Below are 13,367 nucleotides of genomic sequence, written 5' to 3'. Positions count from 1 at the left end.
TAATACTTTCTTGGTTCCTTTCAACAGTATCATTTGTCTACATTATGAGTCACTAGAAGTGAGAAACAGTCCTCAGGTCTGAGTCATTTCAGCAGGTTTTCTGTTAGAATTTGAATATATAACCCCAAGGAAGGCTATAGAACTCTGTTGATTTTATCAGGTTGGCAAAAAGTTGTCTAGGCATCTCTCAATAGGCAATCACCTGCCATTTCCACTTCTCCCTCCTACTTTATTGGGTAATCCCTCTCCTAGTAGCACCTGGTAGTCCTCATCCCCATTCAGCCCCTTCCCCCCCCCCCAGATGGTCTAGTTCCACCCTCTCAGGGATGAGCCTCACCCTTGTTGCATAGCTCCAAATATTCATTGGCCCATTTCCTCTTCCTCCTATTTGTCACATTCTTCCACATTCCCATCTCCTGACCTAGCTTCATTTTTGCCTCTCAGATTCCTTTTTTCTTCTTCTGTGTTTTCTCCTTGAATCTCTTCATCTATTCTTTCAGGGAATCTTTACTCTATGGGATAACCTGAAGAGTAGGTGGCCTTCTTCTAGGTCTTTTACCTTCTTCTTCACAAGGAAGATGGGTCGGAACTTTGGGTATGCACAACTTTTAATAACGTGTATTCAAATATACAAACAAGAACAATTAAAAAAAGATTGTACATGAAACCATAAACTTGTTTTTTAAAGTTTGTTTTAAAATGTACATGTTAAGTTTAAAAGAGAGCAACAAAAGCCCCCTCTTTGTTTCTATATCTCCTTCTGGACTTCTTGTGTGCGTATTTTTCCAGGTTTTGTTAGTTTTTACTCAACACTGGCAGAAATACGTACCTGAACCTCCTCTTTGCTGGTTACTGCAACGTCCCCTTTGTCTTCCATATTTGTTGGATTTGAGCTTCTCAGTCCTTTGTCATTCTGGTTGGTAGCTCTCTGGTGGTGAACTGCTATGGAAGATTAGTAGAAGAAAAGGACAAAGGAGAGGTCAAATAAAGAGGCAGAATAAAAGGGAGAAATTTCAAAGGATTATTTATGTATGAAGCACTGAGCTCCCCATCACTGCTTAAGTGTTCAAACATGAAGGAGTTTGAACTTATTCTGGAGGTATCTAGCACAGTGCCTGGCCCATAGCAGGTGATTAATAAATGTTTATTGACACGCTGAGGCACTAAGAAGGTGCTGTGGGTTCTGTCATTGAATGAGATTACCATTCCTGCCCATAAGACAGAATCTTCTGGCAACTTTAAGAAGTATACATAGGAAGGTAGAGAGAAGAGAAATGGGAAAACCTATAAGTAAACTAGTTCAATAGTTTGCGGGGGTGGGGTGGTGGCAATAATGAGGGCCCATATTAGGGTGGTAGTAGTGGGAGTAGAGGAGAGGGGAGAAATGTTACAGAGGTGTCATCAATAGAACAAGGTAACTGATTGGATGTGAGAAATGAGGTAGAGAGTTGTAGATAACTGCAAGGTTACAAACAAGGCAAACAGGATGAATGAAGGTACTACAGATGGAAATATAAAAATGGAAAGCAAAGGAGACACTGGGGGAAATAGTGAGCTCAATTTTGTACTCATTCAATTTGAGGTACCAGTGGAACATGCAAGTGGAGGTGTCCTGTAAGTTGGTCAGTAAGCATTTATTAATTCCTTATTACGTGCTGGAGATAAAAAGAAAAGTCAAAAAGAATCCCTTCCCTCAAGGAGCTTACAGTCTAATAGTTGAGACAACATGAAAATAACCAAGTACACATAAGACCTAGACAGAGTAGGGGGAAGGTAATATGCAAGAGAAAGGCACTAGCATCTGGGGCACTGGGGAAAGCTTCCCAAAGAAGGTAGGGTTTGAGGCCAGGGAAAGTAAGGGATGAAGACAAAAAGGGAAAACATTCCAGGCACAGGGAATGGTCTGTGTAAACCCACAGAAAGAGGTCCTGGAGTGCTTAGAAAAGAGTAAAGTGTAATAAGGCTGGAAAGGTAAGAAGCAGGAGATTGAGGCCTTGGGTTCAGGAAAGAGGTTAGGACTAGATTATAGGTTTTGGATTCATCTACGTAGGAGTAAGTGCCTGTTGAAACTGTGGGAATAAATGAGATTACCAAAGGAGATCACTCAGAGAAAGTATAGGATGAAGGACAGACTCTTCTTCCTCTCTTTCTCCTTCCCTCTCTCCTCTTTTCTCTCTCCCTTTCCCCTTCTCTCTTTCCCTCTTCATTTCCCTCTCTCCTCTGTTTCTCTGTCTCTTTTTCCCTATCTCCCTCTCTCTCTCCCTTTCCCTTTTCATCTCCCTCTCAATCCTTCTCTCTCCCTCTCTCTCTCTGTCTCTCTCTCTCATTTCTCATATGTAATAAGTCACTATATTTTGTGTGATTCTTCCATTGTAGTGCATCTATCCCTTCCCTTCTGTTCTCACTGCTGCCTTCCTAGTTGAGACCCACATCACTTTTTGCCTGGACAACAGCAATAGCATCCAAATTGGTCTTACTCTAACCAGTTCCCCACTTTTCCAATCATTCTGCAATAATCTGCCAGATAATTATGCTAGCTTATGTAAATCAACACTACCATCCCACTGGGGCTAGGCTTGTATGTCCACAATGAAAATTTGGGGCATTTATGGCAGATGATTCTTGAGAGAATTAAGCACCCTTAAGTCTGGATAAGCAGGCAGGATCACAGAATCCTGAAAATTGGACATTCACCAAGAAAAGCAAAAAGGGTTGTCGAGCTCTGATCTCACAAAGAGGTTTTGCCTCTGCCCTGTTTTGTACTCCTTTGTTCTGTTGCCCATCCAATGGTAGTAAAGAGGTCATAGGTCATAGGTCTATAGATGACTCCTGACCCTGACTGATGCTGGGACAGAGATGTTAGGATTATGTTGCACTGAAACATTACTTTCATCATGTTAACCCCTCCCCTTCTCAAAAATGTTCAGTGATTCTCCATTACCAAATTCAGTCTGATAGTGCCTCCATAATGAGTCACTCAACAAGGATTTATTAAATGCTTACTGTATAGGGCCTGGTTTGCTATGGTCCATGGGGTCACAAAGAATGAGACATGACCGAATGACTGAACAACAACATTACAGACACAGTACTAGTCACTAGGGATACAAAGAAAGGCACAAACAGGTCCCTGCCCTTAAGGAACTCACATTCAAGTAGGGGAAATGTAAAACATTTAAATCATGTAAACATGTAAATCACTATGTAGATACATATATGTACAATATAAATGAAAGGTAGTATTAGAGGGAAGAGTCCAGCAGTGGGGGAGGAGGAGATGGGAGGGACGACTGGGAAAGACCTCCTGCAGAAGATGGGTTTTGAGCTGCCTCTTGAAGGAAAATAGAAATTGGGGGTGAGAAGGGAGAACATTTCAGGCATGGAGGACAGCCAGTGCAAACATAGGGAGTCAGGATATTGAGTACTGTGTGTGAAAAGCAGCCCATAGGTTAGTGTAGCTGGATCATAGTGTGTGTGAAGGGGAGTGAAGTGTAAGAAAACATTGTATGACTTCAACTTACCTTTCCAAACTTATTTCACATTATTTCCCAACAGTCTTTCCACTCTATCCAGGTTGCCATCTTTACTGTCTCCCAAATATGCCATACTCTTAAATTCTTTGCTTTCTATCAAACTGCTTTCCCCAATGGAATGCTCTCTTCATCCCTTCTCCTGGAACTTTACCTATTCCTCAAGGTCAAGTACAGAAATCAGTTTTTTCCTGAAACTTCTTAACCATGCCAGCCCATATAAGATCTTTCCTTCCTGTGTAGCATTTAATTTATGCATATGGATACTTAGCATTTATTATGAACACATTATTTTATACAAAGAGCAATGTCTAGGCAGATAGGCAAGACTACATGATATAAGATATAAATTTACATATATATGAATTGTTACATAAATACATTTATGCATATATGTATATATGCAGCAATAAATTCTTTCTTGAGTTTGGATCTCAGGAAAACTTTCTGTCGACAAATTGGTGTGTTTTCTGTTGGTAGAAAATGAATTATTGCCTGAGGGTTTTGATTTGCTGAAATCTGGTGCCTAAAAGCACTTATCTCTTCTGTTCTTTTTTAATTAAACTGGATGTACATAGTTTAACATATGTATGTGTGTATAACAATACACACTTATGCTCTATTGACTTCTGAAAGAACTTTAACCAGCTTGTAGATTTAAATACAATGCAAGGTACAATAAAGCATTACTAGCATAAAATAAAATTTGTTCAAATAAAAAGGTCTGGAAGAGTAAGTGCTTTGAGACACCAGATTTCACCAAATTAAAACCCTTGGGCAATATAGGATTTCTAGCTTCTAAAGCAAGAAGAAAAACATACAGCTACACAGATTTCCCTTTCTGACAACTGAAATCATTAAAATTCAACAGGAAAACAAGTAGTTTTTTCCCGGGACTGTACTCAGGCAGGAATTGATTGCTCTTTTCATGAAAGAAGTATAGCTTTTTGCACATGCCAGTGTTAACACCCTTATTACCTGAGATTATTATTTCACTTCCCATACATGTGTATATCCTTTTTCTCCCACTAGACTGCTCACAGGCAGGAATGGTGCCTTACTCTTTATCGTCACAGAATTTAGCACAGACCTAAGTATACAATAACGTGTCCAATTTTTGTTAGTGAAATGAAGGAAATATTTTTCTGCCAGCCTTACACAAAGCTCAATCTTCCTCATATTTTGTTTTGTATTTCCCCATCTTTCCTAACTGCCTTGGAATTCACTTGATTAAAAACTTCATGTCATTGTCCATTTTTATTTCTCCAAATTGCTAAAATCATTTCAGGTTATAATCTTATTCAGAGTGGTGGGGGATCCTGACCACTCTACTTTCCATATTAACAAACTCTACTTTCTATATTAACAAACTTAATGAAACTTGTGAAACTTCAGTTGGCTATGTGACCTTTAGCAAGTTACTTAACCTCTGTTTTCCTCATCTGTAAAATGGGGATAAAAATAGCACCAACGTCCCAGGGTTGTTGTGAAGATCAAACCAGGTAATAACGGTAAAGCACTTAGCACAGTGCCTGACATATGTGTTGTTGTTCACTTGTTTCAGTAATGGCTGACTTTGTGATCTTATTTGGGGTCTTCTTGGCAAAGACTCAAAAGTGGTTTGCCATTTTCTCCAGCTTATTTTACAGATGAGGAAAGTGAGGCAAACAGGGTTAAGTAACTTGCCTAGGGTCACACAACTAGTAGGTGTTTGAGGTCAGATTTGAACTTGTGAAGATGAGTCTTCCTAACACCAGACCCTGCACTACATCCACTGCACCCCCTTCCTGGTATACAGTAAACAATATATAAATGTTAGCTAATTATTATTACCACTACTGTGTTCCCTCTCATACTTACCTTGGTATTGGTCACAGCTCTGGCTTGAGTCATCCCCAATTTGAAGACCCACAATAGGACAGCCATTTCAAGACTGATCTAGAGGTCAGTCCAAACTAAGGTGAGCCCGGGATGGCCCAGACCAAGTGGATCCACTGGAGTTGGGACTGAAATCCCTCCTAGATTCATTTTGCCTGGGAATGATCCTGGGAAAGGATCCAAGGGCAGTTCTACATTAAAGTGGGTCTCCTGTGTCCATCTCACTTTTGACTTTATCTCTAGGCTAGGCTCAAGTTTCAGACCATTCTCTGGCACTAGGTAATGAAGTGTCTGGCAAACGGTCATTTGTCTCATCAGTCTCTTTGCACATCCACTGATTTGCTGTGTGTGTATACTCATCTAAGAGAAGTATGACCCAATCCATACTTCCCTTAGGTTGTTTTGTTTTTTTAATTTTACAAGTATAATAAGCAATCAGGATTAAATCAAATGTATTTTGAAAATCAAGACACATCCTTGACCTTAGGCTGCGAATCACAGCCAGAGAATCCTAGAGAACAGAGTCATTGACGATCACCTCCTTCAAATCCCTTTCATGTGAATGAGGAAGCCTTTAAACATTCCCAAACTAGCTGGCCTGTCACTTGAAAAAGAAATCCATCGACCTGCCAAATTACAGAATTTCAGTTAGAATGGGAATCCTTTCTACAGTCTCACTGAAACATGGTAATCGAATTTTTGTTTAAGGATGTCTAGCAATGGCAGCCCTTTCTACTTTGGGACAGCTCTAATTATTTGGAAGTCATTATTTGGAAGCAAAATAAGGCATTTTGCTTCTTTGTCTCCCCAATAGTTATCAAGTACTTAAGATGGCAAACAGTACTTGATAACCACTGGGGACCTGCAAATCACATTTTAAAATATGTTCTAGAATTTTCTTAGGTTTTGTATTTACACTGGATTGGAATCACTCTGAGGTTCATCTGAGATAGAAGGGAAGGGCATAAGCATCTATATGGCACCAACTACCTGCCAGGCACTGCACTAATCTCTTCCACAAATATTTATTTCATTTAATCCTTGCAACAATGCTGTGAAGAGGCAAATAGAGGTTAAATGACTTGCTCAGGATTACACAGCTAGTAAGTGTCTCAGGCCAGATTTGAACTCAGGACTTCCTGACTCCAAGCCCAACACTCTATCTGCTGCACCACCTAGCTAAATATACTTGTTATGGGTATCTTAAAAATCGTATGGTAGAGATTTGATTTTTATGATGTTAGCAAGGGTTAAAATGACCTCCATGAGGTCTCAAAAATATCTGCTTAAAGGCTTTTCAATGATTTCATGCAATTCTTTAGATGCCTAAGAATACTCCATCTGATGGCACCTACTCTATTTAAATGAATTATTATTTATATACAATCATTTAAACTAATCTCAAAATCCCTTGTGGAAAATTGCTCTTCTCATCTTCAAGTCTTATTTGTTTATATTATTCATTTATAGCTGATCATTTCTGAAGACTGAGATTAAAAAGAGTCAAAAGCTTCTAAATGTTCTGTATCATTTACAAAGGGTTTTATCTTCTTAATTTTCTCCTACCTACTTTCCAAGTCCAAGTTGAAATAGTACCTTTTCTAGAGTAAGGTACTTTTAAACAGTAAGATACCTTTTCAGATGTACCTTTTCTTCCTTGATATTGTCTGTCTCCTACCATAACTGCCCCAAGGGTAGCCTTGATTTCTGTCTTCTGTGAATATTATATACTTCTCATAAACTTTCAACTTTACAAAAATTTGTCACCATGTCTTTTTCTCTCAGTCAGCTAGATGGTGCAGTGCATAAAGTGCCAGGTCTGGAATCAGAAGACTTGAGTTCAAATGTGGCAGCTTCAGACACTTACTAGATATGTGACCCTGGGCAAGTCACTTAACCCTGCTTGCCTCAGTTTCCTCATTTGTAAAATAAGCTGAAGAAGGAAATGGCAAACCACTCAGCTATCTTTGCCAAGAAAACCCCAAATAGGGTCACAACTGGGCACAACTAAACAACAACTTTTTCTCTCCTCCTCCTCCTCTAATAAATTATAATCCCCTTGAAGGCAAAGACCCTGTCTTATTTTTCTTTGTATACCCTACTGTATACCTACACAGTAAGAATAGCGCCTTTTAAACAAGAGGCATTCAGTAAATATAGGGTTAAATTAAATTAATTAAATTAAAGAAATAAAGTTAGGGAGGGGAGGAGGAAGAAGTCTTGGGAGAGGTACCTACATATGGCATCCACCTTTTTCTCTTTCCCTGGTTCAAAGTTTAACTCTTTTTCCTGTATGGCTAAACTGAACCAAATAAAGCAAAACAAAGGATAAAAATACTTAATAAGAAGATGGGTAAAATCCTAGACTTCTACCTGGTGGAGGAGAAGGAATATCTATGTGGCCAAACTACATCTCCTCTCTAAAAACATATTTAAGCCATTTGCTATTACATATGGTTGTTATTTTTCTTTCTTCTTTCTTTAAGTGGTGAAGCAATTGAGGTTAAGTGACTTGCCCAGAGTCACACAGCTAGTGAGTGTTATGTGTCTGAGACCACATTTGAACTCAGGTCCTCAACGCCAGGGCCGGTGCTCTATGCACGATCTGGCTGCCCCTGTTATTTTTTCTTTTGATGAGTGTGTTTAACTTATCACTTCTGCTTTAAAAAAAAATTAAGAAAGAATGAGAGAGAATTGGTGGTAGTTTTCCCTAATTATTGTTAATCACTTTCACAACTATAATATCTCAAATGACCATAAGGTGTTTAATTCTTCTGCCCTTTAATATCAGTTCTGTGAAATTTGTAGTTACTGGATTACGTGCTTTTCAAAAGTCACTATACAAATCATACAAAATGAACACATATATGTATAATGAAAGTAACTAGTTAGGGCATTAAAGAAAATTAAAATCTGTATCATTTAAGAAGTCCAGAATCTCTAGTAAAAGCAAGAACAGCTATTATTTAGTTTACTAAACATTTTGTAATTAATTAAAAATCAGATAAAACAAACCAGTGAATTCAAAGTATTTTTTTTTTCTGATTTCTGGTATTTCAAATCTAAGTAAACAAAGTTTTACTATAGTAATACTCAAATCTTTTCTGTATATGTTCTACTTTAATAAGGAAAAAGGGCCCCTCAGATCCATGGTCTTGTTTGCTATCAAAAAGTTTTATGAAGCTTTTGCCTGGGCAATGAATCAATTTAATAAACATTTATTAAGCTTTAAGCTTCTATTTATTCATTCACCCACTCATTTATTTATTAAGTATACTATTATGGCTACATTTTTTTTTAAAGTTCACTGTTGTGCTTTTTGATGGAAGAAAATACTATTTTTTAAAAAACCAACACATTTTTGTATAACTAGAATTTTAAAACAATTCAAAGAACATGTGGAAGACAAATCACATGGAAGACTTAACAATTGCTAAGCATTGGAGGAAATGATGCAAAGTCAGTTGGTAAACATTTATTAAGTGCCTACTGCCTGTCAGGCACTGTGCTAAGTGGTTTGGACACAAAGAGGCAAAAAACTGCCTATGCTCTCAAGAAGTTCACATTCCGATGGGGAACACAAATCAAATATGTACAAATAAGCTCCATACAGGAAAAATAGGAAATAATCAAAAGAGGGAAGGCACTAGAATTAAGAGAGAAAAGTTGCCTGCAGAAGACAGGATTTTAGCTGGGACCCAACGGAAGCCCAGAGAAGCCAGCAGCTAGAAATAAAGAAGGAGAACATTACAGGGATGAGGGGAAGCCAGAGAAGATGCCCAGAGAGGAGAGATGGAGTGTTTTATAAGAACATCCAAAAGGCCAGTGTCACTGCCATGGCTGGGAATAAGGAATAAAAACACTAGAAAGTTAGGAGGAGGGCTAAATTATGAAGGCCTTTGAATGCCAGTCAGAGCATTTTGTATTTGATCTTCAAGGCCATAAGGAGCCACTGGAGTTTTCGAATAGGGAAGTCATATGATAAATAAAGATAAATAAAAATAGATAAAGATAAATCCCCATTCTTGACCTTGGCTGGTTCACAATCACTCACGGAATTCATAGGCCATTCTTTGAATGACCATTTTGTTATATTACCTAAGGTATGTATTCATGGTACATTTGTGTGTGTAAGTGATCTGAAGGATACTCAGGTAATGATACATTTGTTTTTTTTCAGTCTAGTGACATAAGAGGGTAGAGATGTAAGAGAGAGACCGGGAGGTGTCATTGGAAAGCAAGTTGCAATATCATAAAATTTTGTAGACATGAGAAAAAATGATTAACTTTTCTGAAAAGTTGTGTTATGGACATGCATCAATATGTCCACGTTTGCCTCAACCTTAAAAAGTTCTCACTTGATCTTTCTTCCTCTTATCAGTGAAATTCCTTGAGAACTCAAGCCATCCGTACTAGCTGTCGCCATTTCCTCTTATTTGCTCCCAAAACCTCTGAAATCTGACTTCTGCATCCTGCAGTCTCTTTCTCAGCCTCTTTGGTTGTTTGTTTTTCATTCTACCAATTGTGGGTATCCCCAAGGTCCTGTCCATTGTCTTTCTTTCTTTTGCCTCTTTTACTATCTGACTTGATGATCTCATTAGCTACCATGGTTTCAATTATCATCTCCATGCAAATTATATACATATGCACATACACACAAACACATGCATGTCACATGTGTATATACACATGTGTGTCAATACACATGTGTCGTGTGTTGATACACACATGGATGTCATGTGTGTATACACATATGCGTGTATATGTGTGTATATACATACATGTGTGCATATATATTATCTCTAGCCTTGATCTCTCTTCTGACTTAGTCACATAATTCTAGCTGCATTTTGGAATACATATTTAACTGGATATCATGCAGTCATTTCACTCAACATGCCCAAAACTGAACGCATCTTTTCCTCCAAATCCTCCTCACCTCCAAGCTTTCCAATCACCCTCTGAGGCCACTACCATTCTCCCAGTCAATCCTCATGCTCACTCATCCCACAAAACCACTCCACTGCCAAGTCTTGCTATTTGTACCTTCACAAAATGTCTTGTATATCTTCCTTTCTCTCCACTCATATGGCTACAACCTTAGTTCAGGCCCTCATCATTTCTCTACAGGACTACTGTAATAGCAAGTTGTCTTCCTGACTCATCTATCCTCATTTATGGAACATGCAATTCATTCTCCACTTAGCAGACCTTCCAGAGAGGACAAAGACCGTCTTTTGCCTCTTTTTGTATCCCCAATGCTTAGCACAGTGCCTGGCATATAGTAGGTTCTTAATAAATGCTTATTGACCATCTAAAACATAGGACTGACCTTATCATCCTCCTGCTCAAGGAGCTTCAGTGACTCCTTATTATCTCCAGAATCATCTATCATTCAAAGCTCTTCATAAACTGGACCATTCCTACCATTTCCAGCTTTTTTATGCCTTATTCTCAACCTCCCCTCCCATCCCTCACCATCCAGCTTAACTCGGTCTCTAGAACATGACATTCCATCTCCTATCTCAATGCCTTTGTACTGGATGTCTGCGATGCTTGGAACGTTGTTCTCCCTCTTTCTACCTCTTCATTTAAGACTTGGAATCCAGCTGCTAATACTTTTCCCTTTCAGATTACCTTCATATACTCTGTATATATCTTGTACATGCCAAGATATTTACATGTTATCTGCCGCGTTAGAATTTACACTCCTTGAAGACTGTGTGTGTGTGTGTGTGTGTGTGTGTGTGTGTACGATCGCTCATGTGTCTGAGCATGTCATTCCTCTGTTCAAGAAATATTGCTAATAGGCTCAAATACAGACTTCTCTGTTTAAGCCCTTCTCAACCTAACTCCAACCTACCTTTCTAGCTTGATTATAATTATTTCTCTTTAATCAGTCATTCAACATTTTATTAAGTGCCTACTATATGCCAGGCACTATGCTGAGCTCTGGAGATATAAAAAAATTAAATAAATGAGGCAAAAACTAATCTCTGCTCTCAAGGAGTTTATATTCTAATGAGGGAGATAATACGCAAACAAACTATTTTTACAGGGTAAATTGTAGAGAATCAATCTACAGAGGGAAGGCACTAGTATTATTCTCTAAAAAGGTGGCATTTTAGCTGGGACTTGATGGAAGCCTGCAAAATCAGGAGCCAGAGAAGAGGAAGAGAATTCCAGGCATGGGGGAATCCATGCCCTTCACAGCCTCTTTGCTCCAACTACACAAATCTATGCTTGGTACCCCACCCAGGACAGCCCATATTGATGCCTCTGCATAGGTGATAATCTCCTGTCCCCGGAATGTATTTTCCTCTTTGCCTCTGCCTCTTCTTAGCTTTCTTTCTTCAACATATTAAGCAGCATTCATTAAGTACCTGCTGCTTGGCAGGCCCTCTTCTAAGCAAGGGGATCCCAAAATGAAATTAGTCCCTACCCTTTGGAGCTGACTTTCTAAAACACTACTATAAGATCAGCTGAAGTACCACCTCCTACATGAAGCTTTTCTTGATCCCCCAACAGTTGTTAGTGTCTCCTCCAATACAAAATTACCTTGTTTACATTCTGTTATTTCATATATATTGCATATTTTCATATGTGTTTTTATGTTGATTCTTCCAATACAATGTAAGCTCCTTAGTGGAAGGACTTTTTCTATATCCAACAGCCTAGCACAGTGCCCTGATGTATAGTAGGCACTTAATAAATGCATGTTGATTGACTGATAGTACTTGGACATAGAGCTTAAATACTGATGAATTACAGATTTTGTTGGTAATAAATGCAACTATTACTGTAATTTTTTCAAAGAAATTCGTTTAGCGCTCTTTGTTAAGCCTCCAACCTTCAAGATTTTGCATTTGAGTATTGGTTTTAGCCAGCCTCACATGGAGTTACTTCAGAAATAACCTCCAAGGGCCCTTTCAGCTTGAAATCTATGAGCCTATGAACTACTCAGTCCTGTGTTGTGCACAGACAGTGTTACCTTGGCGACAACTGGGCCAGAGCATCCATTTATAACAAGATTACTATAGACTTACACAAACCGATACATTTGAAAGCGCATTTTTCTAGTGGGGTACCTCTTATACATCTACATTTCCTAGGATCTCTACAGGATCAGTTAGCATTAGCGCTGCTTCTCAGCCCTCCAAAACAGGCCAGGTTCCTATTACACATCCTCAGGCCACACCCAAGCTCTCTCTCATCGGTTGCTTGAAAATCGTGGAACAATAGGTAGACCGAGTATCATTTGCTCTTTTCATCCTCTCAACCACCCTCTACCACAATCTCCCTCTCTCACGCTTTTCCAGCACGGGGATGACTCTCGCCCGTCTCTTTGGCACACACACTGGCTCTCCTGGCATGAAGGAATGGCAACCCCAGCGCCTGCAGACCTCCCGTCCCAGCTGGCAGGGCAGCAACTGGGCCAGGCTTTGTTTGTCCCTGGGCTATTTCTATCTCTATGATGGTCAGCGCCCGGGACGGTGCCTTGCACATAGTAGGCGCTTAATATTTGCTGAAAGGAAATGGTTGTTGAAATTTCACACACCCTCCCCCAAACCACTTCCCTTCTTCGAAACGAAAGCCTCAGCCTGTTGCAAAGAGATAACCCGTAATCCGGACACCCCTGCCTCCGGGTACCTCGGGTCTGCCAGCCTCTCTGGCCATCACACCTCCTCGCTCTAGCTCATTCTGACGTCATCCTTGGCCTCCCCACCGGCGCGAGCCCCCTGCCTTGGTCCCGGGGTCTGTTCGTAAGGTCACTTACTGCACGAGTCGGGACGATTGTGACGTAATCCTGAAGTTTCTCCCCCCCTCCCCAGTTTCAGCTCGGTTCTGGTGTCTAAACTGGTGCTCCTTTCGCTGGCCCCAGGGGAGGGGGGAAAACATTCACGCACGCTCTGGGGAAAGGACACCGATGGTTTCCAGGACAACGGGGACGCTTCGGTA

The 13,367-nt window shown here is 39.7% G+C and overlaps 1 protein-coding gene across 2 annotated transcripts in view; it reads right to left on the bottom strand.

The window, feature by feature from the left end:
- Positions 1-13,367, bottom strand: part of CDKL4 (cyclin dependent kinase like 4) — a 58,496-nt gene extending 45,129 nt beyond the window's left edge. The window contains exons 1-2 of one of the 2 annotated variants that reach the window (XM_027865504.1): positions 13,186-13,367; positions 830-942 (exon numbers count right to left, since the gene is read on the bottom strand). In XM_027865504.1, the coding sequence (XP_027721305.1) occupies positions 830-877 (48 nt within the window). In that variant the 5' untranslated portion in view covers positions 878-942; positions 13,186-13,367. The remainder of the gene's footprint in view (positions 1-829; positions 943-13,185) is intronic. The other variant, XM_027865505.1, reaches the window with a different exon arrangement.

This window comes from Vombatus ursinus, unplaced genomic scaffold (genome assembly GCF_900497805.2).
Source record: "Vombatus ursinus unplaced genomic scaffold, bare-nosed wombat genome assembly UNPS02014778.1, whole genome shotgun sequence".
Lineage (NCBI taxonomy): Eukaryota > Metazoa > Chordata > Mammalia > Diprotodontia > Vombatidae > Vombatus > Vombatus ursinus.
The sequence above is the reverse complement of the archived record's forward strand: the minus strand, read 5'-3'. Positions and strand labels throughout refer to the sequence as shown.